Here is a 19,463-nt window from a genome sequence, read left to right as displayed (position 1 = left end):
TCAAAGAGTTTGTACGCTGCTCTGCTTAAAATCTAAAAACAGCAACAATTATACTTCACATAACATCATTAACTGTGTCATACATAAAGGTGTTTTAACCTGATGTAAAAACACAGATGGACTTCGAAAATTTCAATGTGCATGTGTGTTTGCATAATTCTGAACAATATTTTCCAGTGATTACTTGATGCAGAAGTATAAGTCAGCCTTAAGCACACGCATATGCTCCAGAGCAGTCATCGTGCAGTCGCATAAGTCTTGCCGTGGCTGATGCCGATGCGCACCTCTTAAAAAATGTAATTACACATCGTAATAATGCACAGCGCAAACTCTGTGATTAGTCAGCTTGGTAGTGGTGATGAGTGTGGACGGTGCTGAGAACCGCGAACCTGCTGGAGGGAATGTTTACAAGTGTCGAGTCCTGTAAAAGAGAAATGGATGGAGACTTTTGTTTTGTGTTTTTATGATTATTGTTGATGCCCTTCCACCAGTTCCCGCTTCTGAATGAGCAAGTTTGAGCTACTTGGAGCGTTCAGAAAAAAACAAAACACCCGCGAAAGAGACTTGGCACAGAGAAAAATTAAAACCTACTGCCAGGTAGCATTTTAGAAGTGGTATTGCAGAGCAACACAAACAGCAAACAGAAGTATAAATGCATGACTATGCATGCATCCTGAGGAAACAAATCATTTGGCATACAGAAAAAGCAATGAAACATATTATTCCAAATTTTCTCTGAAGAGGGATGACACTAAGGTCATCATACAATCTAGACCCTTAAACACTCAACTTTATTAATAATCATGAAGACAGAAATTTTACATGTTACTCTACCCTTGAGCGGACATCTATCAGAAAATCCACTCTATATCTAAATATTTTTCAATATACTCAGATTCAACCGAAATTGCAATTTAAAGCCTTTACTAGGATAATTACTCTTAATGTGTAGATTATATTTATTTTTGTTTATGTCTCCCCCTTGTGTTTTATAAGAGGTTATGTAGAATGCCCTTAGGAAGTTACTGTATGTGTGGAACACTATTCACCTTATTCTCCGCTGTTATATATTTACGAGACAAACACACAGAAATGCCATCAAGCGTGCTTTACTTAGATATAAACAACGTCATCACAACAATACATCACATGGCTTAAATAGTTGTCGAGAACCAATCAATAGCGAGACCAACACCCAGATCATTACACACACACATTATTCCAATACACCACATCACCCTACCTCTTAAGATAATCATCACATAAATCAAACATCACAAAATACAATTTAACATTACTATGTTTCCACTTAGTCTCTGAAACGTTGTGGTAACTTAATAGTTCGTTTAGATCGACGTGGCCCCACTGGGCTTGCCGCCCCAGATACAGGAAGTCCAGATTCACATTCAACAGCTGGAGACTCCGTCAACCCTGAATTTTGGCTGCTTGAATCAGTCAACTCTTTTTCAGAACTTGGTTTCTCCAATGAGCTGTACGAACTCAACTGATCGGTTTCTGATGAAGAATGACGTGGCCTCAACTGATCACCATGCCGTCTATACATAGGGGTTGATGATGAATCACACACCTTATATGATACTGGTCCAGTCTGCTGCACCATCACTCCAGACAACCATTTTGGATCTTCTCCAGCTGTATTACGCAAGAAAACAGACTCATCAACAGCAAAGGACCTTTCCCGTGACTTATGATCATGTAAGTGTTTTTGCAAATACTGCTTCTTGCGAACAACTTCATGAATATTTGGTTTCAGAAAATCCAACCTGGTACGGACATGTCTCCTCAAGAAAAGATCAGATGGTGATTGGCCAGTGGTACAATTTGGAGTGGTGCGATAGCGCAATAAAAATAAAGATATTTTATCTTCAATGCACATCTGCTCGTTTTTCAGTTTTTTCATGCCCACCTTAAAGGTCTGGACATATCTCTCTGCCAACCCATTGGTGGCGGGATGTCTAGGTGCCCCAGTAGTATGCAAAATACCATTCCTTCTTACAAATGTCTGAAATTCATCTGAAGTAAAAGTAGTTGCATTGTCAGTCACAATCTGTTCTGGTAATCCATATGCTGAAAACAATCGCTTCAATCTGGTAATTGTAGCTTGAGATGTAATGTGTGACATTCGGAAAACTTCTAACCACTTTGAATAAGCATCCACTACAATCATAAACATATTGTTCAGGAAAGGGCCAGCAAAATCTATGTGCAGACGTTTCCAAGACTCACCCGGAAACTCCCATGGATGAAGAGGAACTTGACTGGGCACTCGTTGTTTTTGTTGACAAATTTCAAACTCTTTGCAACATTTTTCCACTTCCATATCAATTTTCGGCCACCACACATACTTGCGAGCCAGGGCTTTCATTTTAACAATGCCGGGGTGTCCTGCATGAAGTTCATACAACACTGATTTTCGAAGTTTGAAAGGTACAATCACCCTTGTTCCCCATAGCACACAACCCTGTTCCATCGATAACTCGTCTCTTTTAGTCTGAAACACCTCCAACTCTTCTGCCACTTCACTTGGCCAACCCTCCATTACATACTGGGCAACTTTAGACATATGTAGATCTCTTCTAGTTGCTCTAGCAATCTGTGATGCATTTATAGGGGCCTCATGTATATGATTAGATAGCAGGGTATTAATATGTGCTGACATGGCTTCTGTACCCACATCTGTAATTTCAGGCAATGGCACTCGTGACAACCCATCAGCATTTCCATGCATCTCTGCCTTGCGGTAACAAATGTGGTAATCATAGGCTGCTAAAATTATTGCCCACCTCTGGATACGGGCAGCAGCCATCATTGGGAAATGTTTATGTTCCCCAAATAAAGTCACAAGAGGTCTGTGATCAGTCATCAGCTTAAAGGATCGTCCCCACAGATATTGATGAAATTTTTTTACACCAAAAATAATGCTTAATGCTTCTTTCTCAATCTGAGAATATTTCTTTTCTGCGGGTGACAAAGTGCGTGAAGCATAAGCAATAGGGCGTTCCTCACCATTTGGCATTGTATGCTGCAACACTGCTCCGATTCCATAAGCTGAAGCATCACATGCTAGTGTCACAGGTAACTCTGGATTATAGTGTACTAACACTTTATCACTAGTCAACAGCTCTTTGCACTTCTCAAATGCACTTTGTTCTTTCTTCCCCCAATACCAGATCACTTGCTCTTTTAGAAGTCTATACAATGGAGCCAACACTGTGCTCTGATTTGGTACAAAACGTCCATAATAATTAACCAAGCCTAAAAAAGCTCGCAATTCCTTTACATTTAAAGGTGCTGGAGCATCCTGGACAGCCTTCACCTTGTCCTTCGTTGGATACACTCCTCCTCCATCCATCACATGACCCAGATATTCAATTCGAGTCCGGCCCCACTCACATTTACTTTTTTTTACTCTTAATCCAGAGTCTTGTAATCGCTGGAGGACTTGGCTAAGAATTGATAGATGCTCTTGTTCATCTTTTCCAACAATAAACAAATCATCCAAGTATACCACAACTTTCAGGTCCTTCATCAAATTTTCCATAATACGTTGAAAAATAGAGGGAGCTGAACTAATGCCAAAAGCCAGACGATTATAGACATAAAGTCCTTTGTGAGTGTTGATTGTTGTGTATTTCTTTGAGTCATCATCAAGCAAAACTTGCTGGTATGCCTGAGCTAAATCAATTTTAGAAAATACTTTTCCTCCACTTAAAGTGGCCAGAACTTCTTTAATTCTTGGTAACGGGTACGTTTCGGTGTTAGCAACTTGATTTACAGTGACCTTGTAGTCTCCACATAGCCGAATTGTTTTATCTTTTTTTTACCACAGGGACAACTGGAGCAGCCCATTTACTGTATGTAACTGGAGATATAATATTTGCTTTCTCCAATCGCTCAATTTCCTTTTCTACCTGTTCTTTCATGGCAAAGGGTAGTGGACGACCCTTGAAAAATTTTGGCTGCACATCTGATTTTACTGAAATTGTAGCTTTAATATCCTTAAAAGTTCCCAATTCATCCCTGAAGACTGCATTGTATTTCTCAAGAACTTCTTGAATTGATGTAGGCTGTTGCATTTGATTCACATAGTGAATTCCTTTCCAATTCAACTTAATTTTATGCATCCAATTCCTACCACACAAATTAGGTCCGTTACCTTCAACCACAAGCAAGGCCAACTCATTTATTTGGTTTTCATACTGAACAGTGGCTCTGAATTGTCCCAGAACTTTAATGCTTTCACCAGTATAAGTTTTTAACTTTACTTCAGCTCTTTCCAGTGGTACATTAGCAAATGACTGTTTGTATGTTTGGTGGGAAATTATACTCACAGCAGCTCCTGTATCAACTTCCATCAGTACATCTTGCTGATTCACAGTAAAATTCACTTTAAACTTCTGTTTTTCCAAATCACTCAACAGAGAAAACATTTCCAATTCTGGCTCTTCGGCATCCATATAAGCCGTCACGTTGCTCTTTCTCTCATGTTTACTTTTATTCGGGTAAGGCTTTTCTTTTTCTCTACACGCTTTCTTTAAATGACCAAATTTTCTGCACTGATGGCATTTAGAATTCTTAAAATAGCATTCATGTGCCTTATGATTGCTACCTTTACATCGATAACATGCATACCTCTGGTGATGCGTAGTTTTCACTTTATGCACAGCCGCCGCATCCTCTGCTTTCCTCAGCTGTTGCGTATCCCGATCAGCTGTTTCCATACTGAGAGCAATTTCAAATGCTCGTGCAAACGTGAGCGCATCCTCTGAAAGCAATCTTCGTTGGCATGCTTCGCTTTGTATTCCACTAACAAAACGATCACGTAACGCTTCATCCAAACTTGCACCAAAGTCACATTTTGACGCACATTGTTTGAGTTCGGCAACATACTGGGACACAGTTTCATGAGGCTTTTGTATGCAGTGCTGAAATCGGAAGCGCTCAGCTATTATTAGCGGTTTGGGTTCAAAGTGTGCTTGCAGGATCCCGACAATTTCTCTAAATGTCTTATCCTTCGGCTTTAAAGGTTGAACCAAGTTTCGCAATAGCCCGTAAGTGGAAGCACCAACAGCACTTAGTAATGTCGCCACTTGCTTTGTATCATCCACATCATTAGCAATCATGAATAACTCCACTCGCTCAATATATGCTGACCAGGACTCATTTTCTGGTTTATACTCACCTAATCTTCCGATTTGGGCCATATCCACACAATTTTCCTCGTCGCCAGTTTGTTATATATTTACGAGACAAACACACAGAAATGCCATCAAGCGTGCTTTACTTAGATATAAACAACGTCATCACAACAATACATCACATGGCTTAAATAGTTGTCGAGAACCAATCAATAGCGAGACCAACACCCAGATCATTACACACACACATTATCCCAATACACCACATCCGCGGACGAGCGGGCGTGCCATTTGAATCTTTTTGGCACGAGACTTCCGGTCTCATTCACTTCCATTCATTTTTAGACATTAAAAACTACTCGTTTCGCTGTTTGATGTTGCAAACTGATATTTCCTTGTTATATTATTCTACTTGGTCTGTATAGTCATGCAAACATTTGTTTGTAGAGCAAGTAGTTTGCCCGTTTTCTGCCGTTTATTATTCCTAGTCATTTCTCCCATAGGCGACTGAAACGGAAGTTCTAAGACAATCGCGAAAACAGGCGCACTTCCGCATTTTAGAATAAGGTCAATATGGGGCGTCTGCAGACTTGGATCCAGGCAGTTTTACGACCAAGGCAGTTTTACGCCCCACAGCTTTACGCCCCTGTTGTTCCTAATGCGTTCAGTAGGGGGGATGAAAGATATGACCACATAATACATTTGAAGTCAACGCTCCCAGATTATTAAATGTCCTGTTGATAAATATATAAATTTTTAATTAGATTACACTAAAAATGAATGCTAGATTAATGTATCATAAAGTGAGTTATAAACTCACTATAAAATATGTAAAATTGATACACTCACCGAATAATTCCAGATCTGCAAAAGCTCTATTGCAAATTAATTTAGATTCATTTAATTTAAAAAATTAAAAACACAATTTTTTGGATACTGTAATGGTTAATTGTAGCATTTGTTGTATTGTTTATATATAAATTTGCATTTTGAAAATAACAAAATGATAACCAAACAATACAGTGCAATATGGAGTTATGATGTGCTTTGATAAGATTGCAGAGGTATTGTTACAATAAATATTATGAAAAAATAACCGATAAACAATATGATTGCATGTGCAATGCAAACTTCATTGGTAATATATAAAATGTACTGCATAGCTATGAACAAAAATGAGTAGACCATTTATAATTGTGAGTTTCTATATGCATTTATAGATATATGATAATTTAACTGTTTAAACTAGAACAGGATTGTATTATATTGATTGTAATTGAAAGCAATGCAATTTTAAAATTTAAAATAAAATCAATTAAATTTTCAGATCTGTTTAGATTTATTTCAATATTTAACAAAGTCAAATTTGGAGGAATAATGTTGTGTAGTTTAAGTGTTGATTTGGCTGACAACCCAGACCATGCAAGTGTATTGTCTAATCCAGTGGTTCTCAAACTGTGGTACGCGTACCACTAGTGGTACGCGGGCTTCCTCCTAGTGGTACGCGGAGGAATCGCTGAATAATGAAAGAAACAATTAACACTTTTAATCCTTTAATGCGTAATATAACATTGATGTGATCAGCATTGGCTGTTTTTTGAAGCGTACGATCACAACGCTGTGCTTAGAGTGTTTATTTTAGTGCATTGTGTGATAAGCTGCTGAAAATCAGTTTCCGAAGTTTAAGAATTGATTCTGAAGCGTGATTTGACTGACATGAAAAGTGGCCAATTACAGTCGACCTTGTCTAGTTGCGTGAAACGTAAGGGCGGGACAAAGGCTTTCTGTGTTGCAGAGACAGAAAAAACAACTTAAAAACAAATGTTTTGTTGGAATAATGCTTTTCACTACAGAGATGTCTAGCAGAGTAATTAAACCGCGGACATATTTCCTGCCTATTTGATGATCTTCATACACGCTTCGCTCTCCGACAGCCAGTCGACTCGCCTCTGACCTGTCACTCCTCTAAATACATTCTGAATGGCGGCGCGGGAATGAAGGTATTGCGCAATTACTAATTTCTGCAAATGCGGCGAGTGCTTTATTTTAACACGAGAGCGCATTCATGTACTCAAATCGCTAAAACAGATATGCGAGCTCTTAAACAGGCTTTTTTCAAATGAACTGCAAGTGCTCTCATGATCACGTGTGTGCTCAGATAGAATACAATCGCGATCTTTCCACTATTAAAGTAGACATTATTTATCTTTGCTCCTTAACTAAATTTAGTCAAAAGTATTCAAAGTTATCAAATATTTAGAAATAGATTGATGCATGATCGATGACAATGCTAATGGTCTTCTTTTTTGGCTGTGTTGTGAAGTGAAACTTACTTTTAGCAAAGGTGGAACATTTTTTATTTCTTTACGACAAAATAATTATGCTGGAAATGTTTCTGGATGAGGTATTTGTGTGATTTATACATTTAGCTGTATTCTGATCTGTCCTAAAGCATTACAGGTCAAAGCAATCCGTTGTTACTTATTGTTTATTTATCACAATTTACAATAAGGCTCTTAAAGCACTGCTTTGATAAATGTAGTGCTGTCATATTTCAAATACCTCAAGTAAAATGAAGTCATTTGTTTTATTTTTTACTGACTTGTACTTGTATTTTTTACGTTTCTATTTTAGATTAAGATCAAGTGTAAAATAAAATCTACATGTGATGTACAGCTATTTAAGAAACAAATTTGCCATATTGTAAAGAAAATAGTGTAAATTATGTAAATAAAAGGCTAAATTTAAATCTTTTTACCATATACTTTAATTTAACCTTTCAAAGCTTAAAAATATATATTTTTTAAAAATGGGCGAAAAGTGTCTCTATGGCCTTAAAGATTATTTGGTAGTTTTACCAGTGCTATTGAAAAAGATTAATTGTCATGAAAGGAAAAATTGACTATACTTCCTTTGTTAGTGCAAATTATACATGTAGCTTTGGGATGTAAGCAATCAAACCATTAAATCAGGTTTACACTTAAAAAAAAGTGATTTCATAATAAAAATCAGATTTTTTTTTTCAAAAGTAACCAACTAGTACTTTTTAAAAGAGTAATTTGTACTTTTACCTAATATTAGTATTATTTACTAAAATTTGTGTTATTTTAGCAGTGTAATAGTATTTTTACTTGAGTACAAAAAAGATTTCACAAGCACTTAGTGCAGGTTTATTATATTATTAATATATGATTAATAAATATTATTATTAATGGTTTTTATTTGTATCTATTCCTATATAATGTTTTATGGGTTTCTGAGAATACATTTCAGGTCTTCAATACATAGCATGTCAGTCTTGAAAAAAAAAATAGGTGCTGGAATTGATTTTCCTTAGGCTGTGCCTGTATGAACCCTGTCATGTACATTTAACATTTATTTCAAGATTTGTCTGAAAGTGTATGAATATGACATATAGCCTATATTTATAAGGTCCAAGCAGCATTTCCAGCTTTTGATGAATAGGCTACTATGAATACTTTAGATTTAAGTACAGCAGTTTTCTTTTTACTTTTTAAGAACAGCGCCATTTTTTATGAACTTTTAAAAGCACATTTTAACTAAAACTTTTTTTTTTATCTGCAAGCACAGTTAATGTTCAGACTATTTCAAATGTTTAAAGTGACTGACAATAATACATATTCTTACTAATAGGAAGTAATCTGCATCGTTTTAAAACTGTGCACACCTGTAGCTGCTTAATTAGGCTTACGACGCTATTTTTTAATACTGGTTAAAAAATAGCGTCGTAAGGTGGTACTTGGAGAGACGATTTTTTTCTAAGGTGGTACTTGGTGAAAAAAGTTTGAGAACCACTGGTCTAATCCATGAGAAAATATATATCTTTAAATAATTATAAAAAATATAATAATTACTCCCTTGCTGAGACAAAAAGTTAAAAGAAAATTAGCCTACATAACACACTTTCTTATGTAGGTTAATGTTCTTTTACTCTTTTGTTGATGTAGAACATGTAGCTGGTCGCACAGTTAGCTAAAATTGAGTCAAAGTAAAACATTGCTGTTATATTACACCAATTTGTTTGTGTTGACATACACTTATATCGACCTTAATCTGATAAAAAAAAAGGTTTAAGTTTCATGGTTGCTACTGTTTTAAACACGTATTTAACATAGATACCTCTTCATGGTGTCGCGTTTGGTGAGAGGGTGCTCGCTGCAGAGCCATTTGAGGAGAGCTGAGCTCCTGCGAGGGGGAGCATGAGCTCTCGCTCCTCCTCCTGTAAGCTGTTTTAATGCGTACACCAACCCCACCCCTAACCCTACCCCCAGTGACATCACTCGTAGAAGAAGTGCAAAAAAGGTGGAGCTCAAGCTTAAGCTCCCCCTCACTGGAGCTCAGCTCTCCTCAAATGGCTCTGCAGCGAGCACCACTTGCGTTTGGTTGGGTGTGATAAAGTTCTGGAGGCTTAAAATAATACTGTACTGCCTCCCTCTACTGGACACAACAGGAACCACAGGGGCGTAAAACATCCTGGGCCGTAAAACTGCTTGGGCCGTAGATCTGTCTGGATCCAAGTCTGCAGCCTCCCCCTACTCGTGGAACATGAAAGTGGTTGTTAGTTGTAAAAAAAAAAAAGAAAAGATGGTGATACAGCAGTTCTAGAAAGAAGAATCAGTCTATTAGTTCATACGCATCTACATGGTGTTAGAAGTAAACCTGTACTGACAATAGCACAAGGACTTCGCAAGATTGAACCCCTCATATTTGACAAAATCAAGGACAACTGGACAAAGTTTAAGCATGAGTGGCACATATACAATAATACCTGTCTTTCAGAAGGAACTGCAAAAGTACAAGTGTAAACTTTTTTCAACCTCGTCAGTCCTGATGCTCAAGATAAATATGATACTTTCACTTTAGGAGGAGGGGGAAGATCTGGAGGATGCAAAGGTAATAGTAAAGAAGTTTGAGGAAATTTGCTTGCCTGTAAAGAATGTAATTATGGACATGCATTCAATACAACAAATCAGAGGCTGCATGAAACAATTCAGTCGTACTTCAACATGTTCGAAACCTTGAGAAAAAAATGAGAGTTTGGAATGCTGTATAATGTATGCGGCATTCACAACAACAATAATTACACATAGCTGCTAAAAGAAAAAAATCTAACTCTAAACTCAGATATTGAAAAATGCATACTACATGAGCAGTCTGAGAAGGGAAACAAAGAAATTAAAAAAAGAAACAGCTATCAAAGAATCAAAGAAGTAAAGCGAAGTTTGTGCCATGCAGTATCCTTCATGCTCATCCGACCGAAGCAGTTGTCCAGCCTTCAACAAGTGATGCAATACCTGTGGAAAATGAAAACACTTGTCTAAATGTCACAGATCGAACAGAACACGCTCCAACAACAGACCTGGAAAAGGTCCATCTCAGTCGACCAGAGCACCCAACACCATACGCAGAAGGAGGACACATAGAAAAAGGGATCTTGATGCACAGGTTGCATATAAATCAGCAAATGTCTTTTATGCCAGCGGATAGAGGAGAGATATTCATATTGCTGTTTACTTCCAACACAGGGAAGCAACTTAAATGAAATCGACACAGGAGCACAGTGCAATGTACTCTCCAAAGGTGCTCTCCAGCACATTGATCCAGTCAACCTTGTGGCTTTTGGCAGTCAGATCATAAAGACTTTAGGTGTTACTAATGTAAACTTCACATGCGGGGCACTGCAGTTCCATGTAGTTGACAGTGATGTAAAACCTATATTGGGCCTCAAAGACAGTGTCAAATTAAACTTTGTGCAACATGGCCCAGTGTGCACGATCTCCAGCCGGGGGCTCCTGAGCTTACATCATCTCTTTGACTGCAACACTATAGGCAAACTGCCTGTAATATATCACATGCACCTTGACCCCTCTGTGCACCCTACAATATGTGCTCCCAGACGAGTGCCTTTGGCATTGAAAGACAAAATAACCAAATAACTAGACTGAATGTCCAAACTGGGAGTCAAAAAGCAGTTCAATAACCCAGTGAGTGGGTTTTTTCTATAGTAGCTGCATGCAAAAAAGATGGTGCTGTAAGACTGTGTATTGACCCTGTTTACCTTAACAAAGCTCTCCTCAGGCTGCATTATCATATGAAAACAATCGAACAGGCAGTCGCCTACATGCCAGGGGCCAAGGTGCTCAGCATCCTTAATGCAAAGTGACAGGTGCATCCTTAATTCTGACAGGTGCACCTTAATGATGAGTCATCGAGGCTGACCACTTTCATGACCCTGGTGGGCTAATATACCTTCCTTCAAATGCCCTATGGAATATCCACAGGAAGTGAAGTCTTCCAAAGGAGTATGGAGCAGCATTTCGAAGGACAGCCATGTGCAATCGTTGTTGATGACATTCTCGTTCAGGGCAGGGCAACAGAGGAGCATGATCTGCGCCTTTGGGAGGTCATGCATAGAATTTGTGCTGTAAATCTTAAGCTGAACCCTGACATTTGCCATTTCCGGGTGTCTGAGGTCTGATTTGTGGGTCATCTTCTAACTGACGAGGGCATAAATCCTGACCCCACAAAGACAGATGCAGTCAGCTCTATGCCAACCGCAGCTGATAAGTATGATGTTCACAGGTTCTTGGAAATGACTAATTATTTGTCAAAATATGGAAACTGTAGATTATATTTATGGTTGTTTGTCTCACCCTTGTGTTTAATAATAGGTTATGTAGCATGACCTTAGAACAGGGATGTCAAACTCAATTCCTGGAGGACCGCAACCCTGCACAGTTTAGTTCCAACCCTGCTCCAACACACTTACCTGTGGGTTTCAAACAAGCCTGAAGGACTTAATTAGTTTGATCAGGTGTGTTTAATTAGGGTTGGAACTAAACTGTGCAGGGCTGCAGCCCACCAGGAATTGAGTTTGACATCCCTGCCTTAGAAAGTTACGTGTAAGAAACCGACTGTGTTGTTGGTTGTAAAATAGAGAAGACAGCTATACTGCAGTTCTACAAAGAAGTATCAGTCTATTTGTTCTTAAACATCTACAATATGCAAGTTATGGTAATTAGGCAAGTCATGTTATGATGATGGATTATTCTGAAGATTGTCTTGTATATTTGTAGTTTTAAAATACTGTAAAATACTTTGCAAGAAGTCCACAGTTTATGATGACAAACAAATGAGGGCTCTGATTAGTGATTAGTTTTTACAGTAATTTGCGAAAGCTTGAGATCAGGACCCGAAAGGTGGTCAATGCTTGGAGTATGGATGGAAGTTATGTGTGAAGAAAGTAACAGACAAATGGTGATGGTTTATTCAGGAGGAAGTCAACAATCATTGAAAATAGCTACTGAGCAATGCTAAGACCAGAAATATATAATGGTTGTCTAGTATACAATTCATAATATTTGCTTTAGAAATTAGATGGAATAAAATACCAGTTCTGAAAAATAGGATGAAGAGTCTCAGCGCTGCTAGTGGTAAAACTTTATTAATAAAAAACACGTAAAGATAGTGTACTGCTGCTTTTTAAGAGGGTAAGCTGAGACTTTTCCAGTTACATTTGTTCATTCATTTTCTTTTTGGCTTAGTCTCTTTATTAATCCAGGGTCACCACAACAGAATATTACAGAAGAACTAAAAAAAGTTAGCTGATCTGCAGCTGCACTATTAATGAAAGATGTCTGCCATAAGATGTCAAAATGTCACAGTATACAGTACCTAAAAAAATAATAATTTATAATACTCCAGTCTATGCAGACAGGTCAAAAATTCCAGACTTCCAGTACACGGCATATACTGTATATAAAGAGTTTATTTGAAAAAAGAGATATTTTTGTAATTTTATGTTGTGGAACTTTTAGTAGTTTTCAGAAATCATCTTTTTACATTGTGTTCAATTCCAAAAAAATTTTGTTGGGTTTTGCCAAAGTAGAGTCATTAGCATATTCATACGAGGGGGTTAGCAGGGAGGGGTTTTGCGCTCATGCATGTTGCGCTCAGTTTCACGTTCATTCGGATGTACAAGAGAATATGCGTGTGATATGCTGTGTTTTGCAATATGTTTTGATACTCTTAAAATTAATTATTTGGCTTGCATGTCAGAGGTTTTTATGATCCACAAATATTGAATGTATGACTTCAACAGGACTGATCAGTTTGAGTGACTGGGCCAGAGCAGTTGAGCGTGTTCTTCACCTGGATCTGCCCTGGAGGATCCTCCATCCTCAGCTAGTGTCGTCCACCACCAACGGTATGCTGAATTACCATGGCTGGTTTTGTGATCTTGCGCTAAAAAAGCCCAACTCAGAGGTAAAGCACAGCCCTTCATTTAAATATTTTCAGACTACATTTCAAGCCTCTGTTGTATTAATATTGCAAAATTAATTAAGTGACAAGAAAAATGTTGTATACTTTGTACAGTTTGTTTTATTTTTGGTTTCGAGGACATAGTGTTTTGTTATGTTTATCACTTTCAGCTGTAAATATATTTAGCACTTGTGCATAAAATAACTTTTAATTAGAGGTCCCTGTCCAGGTGCAGTGAGCGCATAAACAGTGAACTTAAATCAGTCACTTCATAGCTCTGATTCAGCTGTGCAATTTCTTCACAAGTCCCATGTCAGAAGGGGCATGTCAGAAAACAATCAAATTGCTGATAGTTTAATCGCTTCTCTGTTCCTCTTGTACACTGCATGGACACAGCATGACAAACTGAAAATCAAGCTAATTCAAAGAAAAGTAGCATAAGTCAGAATTTGGCTCAAAATCTGAGCCACATTTGCACAGTGTATGCCCAGCTTAAACCAAAAAGCTGATGCCTCCCAAGTAAAGAGTGTAGCAATGTGCATACATACCAAGAAAGGTTGAATGTAAGAAGGCAGAACACATTTAACACCAACATCAAGTAATACAGCGGTCTTTGCTTTGGCAAGCATGTTTCAAATATTTACTGTATGGAGTTCCAAAAGAAATGAGATTGGAGACAAGAGCAGGAACTAGACCAAAGAGACCAATGTTTTGTTTTGTTTTTTTATCAGGAATATTCACAGATGTTAAAGACTATTGCAAATCATGTCCCAATAATCAACTAGCAGTTACCCAAAACCCTGCAGTAGCACCATTATTGCCCACTGTATGTACACCGTTTAAAATAATTGGTGGGGATATTGTTGGACCCAGAAGGGCAATAGATTTAGAGAAACAGAGCTACAAACTTTTCCATTTACTTGGATGGACTATGTATGACTCCCTTTCATCCACAAACTGATGGGTTTGTTTATTGATTCAAAAAACATTAAAAAGCATGGTAACAAAATTTGTCTCAGAGACATGAGGGTACATGGGTACCATTTTTACTGTTCACATATCCGGAAGTACAATCCCTCATGGGATTCTCCTCTTTTTAACTTTTGTTTACCCATCAAATCTGGACATCTTAAACAGTTAGGAAGACAATGGTAAGTCACACAAGCAAAACATTATACCTTATGCTCTTTAATTGAGAGAGAAGTTTCAGCATGTATCACCCAAGAAAACCTGTGATTTTCTTAAGAGAAGCAAAACCATGTCATGACAAAATGCTTGACTGAAAGGAGATCAAGTGCTACTGGTACTTCCATCGTTAGACAACAAGTTGCTGGCAAAGTGGCAAGAACCATACAACATGACATGAAAAAATGTTACTGTGATCTATGAAATAGAAGTTCTATCCAGACATCATACCTGAAAAATCTTCCATGTGAAAATGCTGAAAGAATGACATGAGCCCACAGAGCAGCAGAGATCAGCATCTAGCAAGCAACAGTTGTTGGTGAGAATTATCAATGCAAAGGAGGATTTGTAGCACAATTGTATGTACAGCAAGGCACCGTCATCCTGGATCTTCAGCCTCTGAAGTTGGAGCAGAGGCAGCAACTGCTAAAAAGATATAGATTTACATCCCTGGAAAATGATTAAATGATGAACTACTTGGGGGGTTGAGAGGAATTAGTTGAATGTGCTTAAATCAAAGAAATAAATATAACAAAACTCAGTAACTGTTTTTAACAAACTAGACTAAATATGAAAAGAAAAGCATGAAAAGAAACATCTTCAACGTACAAAACGTCTTAACTAAACTGCTCTAAATAAAAACAAAACATACATAAAACAGCACATTCTCCTGAACCTAATGAACTAAAATATGCATCTCAGTGTTGTATATGTATATCGCGCGACTTACTCACTCCTACACCTCTCCGAGGTATCACTCAAACATCTCAGTTAACTGGACAAGTTCACAAGCAAACACGTTGCATTATCATCTCTAACTTTAGACAAGACAATAAGACACAAGCAAAGCACATTCTATCAGACTAGTCCTTGCAAGAGAGACTGTCCTCATAGACAGGCCCGGCCCTAACCAATTTGGCGCCCTAGGCAAGATTTCAGGTGGCGCCCCATCACATCGCAGTAAATTCCACTGTAAGAAACTAAATAGCTTTTTGAGCAACTACAAGCTGGGAAAACGTCAGATAAATATGCCAATGCAATTAACATTATTGCTGAATAGATCTAATATTTACACATTTGCTTGAGGAAGTAATGATGGAGGTAGTTACATTACTATTACTATTTTCCATAACATCTATGCCCTTCCATAACATTAGCTGACGTTAAAACTAACAGATAGCACTATAGATATTTATTGATTAGCAATGTTATGCCATATCTGTCAACGTTGGGATGTAAAAAATATGGGACAACAAATAGCTTCAAATGATATAAAACATAGCAAACAATATGAAAATATTGGCTTTTCCGACGGTCCCTTACTGAGAGCTCCACTCCGCGCGAGCTCAGCTCTCCCGGCTAAACGCATATCCCCAGCTAAACGGAGCAGTGGTCATAATGTTGAGCGAAAAAAAAGAAAAAGACAGCTGTGAAACATAACCAGCTTTGTCTTTTTGTAGGAAACACACTTTAGATCTTTTTAGGCTAAGATGTTTTTGAGTTATTGCCATCTATCACTGAATGTGTCAAGAATATCACAAACAAAACCAACTTAACCGCGCTCATTTCTGGCGCCCCCCTGGATGTACAGCGCCCTTAGCATTTGCCTATACTGCCTATGCCACGGGCCGGCCCTGCTCATAGAGACCCACAGAAAGAATAAGAGCGAGAAGTGGCGAGAGAAGGAAAGAGATGGAGAGAGAAAGCTCGCCATAACAGTTTGGGCTCGGCTTTTAAACGCTACACCAATTAGTGATTGGTGGCGCAAACCTGTCAGCGACCAACACAAACAGTCAGCGGCCAACGTCATCAGCACGAAATGGGGATCCTCCAATGCCGTTCGTACCTGTAACACATGCATGAAACGACACACCCACATACAAACAAATGCACACACCTATCCTTAATACGTTCTGCAAGAGAACGTTAAAGTTTGGTTGTGGTGCTAACTTGTTTACACTCGGTGCAAAAGTTGAAACAAACTGAATAAACAAAGACTACTGGTGGCTCACTTACCAAATCTGTAGAGACAGGACAATCCACAGCAACTAGAACCGCGTCTTTATTAAGAGGAGACGAGCAGCGAATCCGGATCTCCATTTGCAGAAGAGAAAAGCTCTTGAGTAAACAATGTTCCTAGACACGTACTGTAAGTTATTGTTGTTGAGCGTCGCGTCCACTGTAATCCACACGTGAGTCCAGCTGTGCTCTCACAGAGAGAAAATGAAAACAAAACTTGACTGAAGCAAATTATGAAAGCAACACTGCATGCTTGTTTTGCCAACACAATGTGGCGTCTCTGCCGTCTAAACACTGTAACAATAATGAATATTAATGAAGTTGCACAATAGAGCGCGCTATTGGTTTGAACCAAGCCTTACTCATGCATTAATGCAGCACACTTGGGGACGTAATACGGTACACCCAGGTACAGACTTCCAGTCTGCACGCTGGAACACACGATAAAATCTCATGGCCGTGATGCAGTTTCAAAAATTCGGAAGTACGAATTTGCTCGAAATAACGCAAAAACTACCAATTTTTCTAATAGTGTTTTTAGCAGTTTGGGACACATACGACTATCAACAGCTCAAAAAATGTGTTTTGGTGTTTCATGACCTTTTAACCATGAAGTTGGATCGAGGCAAACTCATTTTTTACAACTCTTTTTGGAATTGTTTAGAGTGAAATGCTAATGGTCAAATCAAATTAATCCATGAGTCAATGAATTATGCTAAGCTATAATGATCAGCTGAAATGTTTAGAAAATGGCTAAGTGTTGGAGACTTGTAAAATTGGTCTTTAAAAAATAATAATAATACTAATAAATAAAAATAATAATAATGGTGGTGTTCCTTTAACACAGTTTTTGTCCAAACTGCCACCTCAAATTTATATTTTAGAAAGTAATTCTAAATCCTATTTCTCATAACTGAACAGCAGCATAAACTACTGAGACAACAATAACCTCAGGTACTAATTATTTACCTTTTTGCATTGCTAAATGCTACTAATGTGAGTTTGAATATCATTTTATGTGACATTTATGCCCACACTGAACATAGCAGCAGAGTTTAACTCAGATCTTGAAAATACAATAAACAATTTTGAAAATAAATTTCCAAATTGTAACTGTACAAACCAACAAATGTCAGTCACTCAGCTTGTACTTTTAATAATTTTTAAGAGATATGTATTATTTTTTTATGGGAAGTTATATGAATTAATGCGAGTAATATGAGAAATGCATCATTTTACAGTTGGTTTCAGGTACACAGTGTTTTGTTTTGTGTTTAACACTGTTGTATGTATATATTGCAACTTAAAAAAAAAAAACACATTGAAGCCCATGTTCTAATCGCATTATTCAAATAACGGACTATATCTTAACAGATACTCTGCAGAAACGATTGTCCTCTGTTTTTATTACAGGTCATTGAGCAGTCAATGTTGGAGACACTGTATAGACATCGATCCACACTGGAGACCATTTTTAGAATAGTAGACACAGATAATTCAGGTGTGAAAAAATATTTGCATGAAACAAGATATAATATATCTTCTAAATGCATGTTATAATTCTTGCAGAAAACAGACATAACATAGTTGTATGTCTTTTCATATGCAATCCTAACGCCTTCATTTCTGTTTCTGTCAGGTCTCATCTCTTTTGAGGATTTTCGTCAGACATTGAAACTGCTCAGTGCCTATCTGAAAATGGAGATCTCTGATGAGGTCATTAATGAGCTGGTTGTCAGTATGGACACAAATAATGATGGTAGCATTGACATCGATGAATTCATGGAGGCTTTTCGGCTAGTGGATAAAAGCAGACTTGAGAGGGGTAAAAGTCTACTGCAGTTAAGGCAGGACATTCAAAGACTTCCCCGAGAGGAAGAAAGCTCTCAGACCGCTGACTCATGTCAACAGACTTCACATATTCCTGTAGATTCTACATGCTCACAGACTTCACATTCTCCAGCTTCACAGACTGCAGATTGTCAATCTTTACAGACCGATGATCTCTGCCACATTTCCGTTGATGTTCCACCATAATAATGGTTGACTGTTGTTCATCATTGCATGTTTTTTGTGTTCATTCAGTGAATGCTAAACATATACTGTTTCAACAACTTAGCTGTTTAGTTGTAACTAGCAAGCAACTACCTCAATAGACAGTAAGAAAATGCTGTGTAGGTCTTATCAATAGTCAAATTTGTGTTTTAAATCCTAATACATTCTTTGTATCTTATGACAGTACTTCAGTATCTTGATTTGTTGATGTGATGAACCCCAACTTAATTTCCTCAAAATTCACCATAATAACAGAAAACCCAACTTTGTTTGCATGGACAGGATTTGAAAATTATGATATCTGGACAGTTTATTTATTTATTTATTTATTTATTTATTTATTTATTTATTTATTTATTTATTTTTGCCATTTTAATGTATATAAATATCAATAGTTTTGTTTCATGCTGCAATACCTTAATATTTTTGGTGTAACAATTGTCATTAAGATTTGCTGTGTGAATGAAAAATGGCAACTTATGCTGTACATTTGCACAAATGTTTAATGAATGTTTATAAATTCTAAGAATCCTTGCCAGTGTTTTAATTTCTGTTGTTCTACCTACAGATATGTTGTATAAGGGTTACAATTTCATTACTGTTTCGTTTGACAGTTTTATGGTAATTAGATTAATTCAATTCATCTTTATTTCTATAGCGCTTTTACAATTGTGTCAAAGCAGCTTAACACACTGTAGAAGTTCTAATAAATTAAAACTGTGTCAGTCCAGATTTTAAAGTTTAATTTCAGTTTAGTTCAGT

General features: G+C 37.5%; 1 protein-coding gene across 3 annotated transcripts in view; it reads left to right on the top strand.

The window, feature by feature from the left end:
• The window catches only part of ppef2a (protein phosphatase with EF-hand domain 2a), a 47,100-nt gene extending 27,865 nt beyond the window's left edge, over positions 1 to 19,235 (top strand). For 2 of the 3 annotated variants that reach the window (XR_015491796.1, XM_087254176.1), the window contains 3 exons: positions 13,282 to 13,445; positions 18,060 to 18,147; positions 18,286 to 19,235. Coding sequence is in view for 1 of the 3 variants with exons in the window: in XM_087254176.1 (XP_087110302.1) it covers positions 13,282 to 13,445; positions 18,060 to 18,147; positions 18,286 to 18,683 (650 nt within the window). In the remaining 2 variants the exon portion in view is untranslated. The remainder of the gene's footprint in view (positions 1 to 13,281; positions 13,446 to 18,059; positions 18,148 to 18,285) is intronic. The other variant, XR_015491794.1, reaches the window with a different exon arrangement.
• Positions 19,236 to 19,463: the final 228 nt, after the last annotated feature.

This window comes from Danio rerio, chromosome 5, assembly GCF_052040795.2.
Source record: "Danio rerio strain M-AB ecotype USA chromosome 5, GRCz13ab, whole genome shotgun sequence".
NCBI lineage: Eukaryota > Metazoa > Chordata > Actinopteri > Cypriniformes > Danionidae > Danio > Danio rerio.
This window is presented reverse-complemented; position numbering and strand designations above follow the sequence as displayed.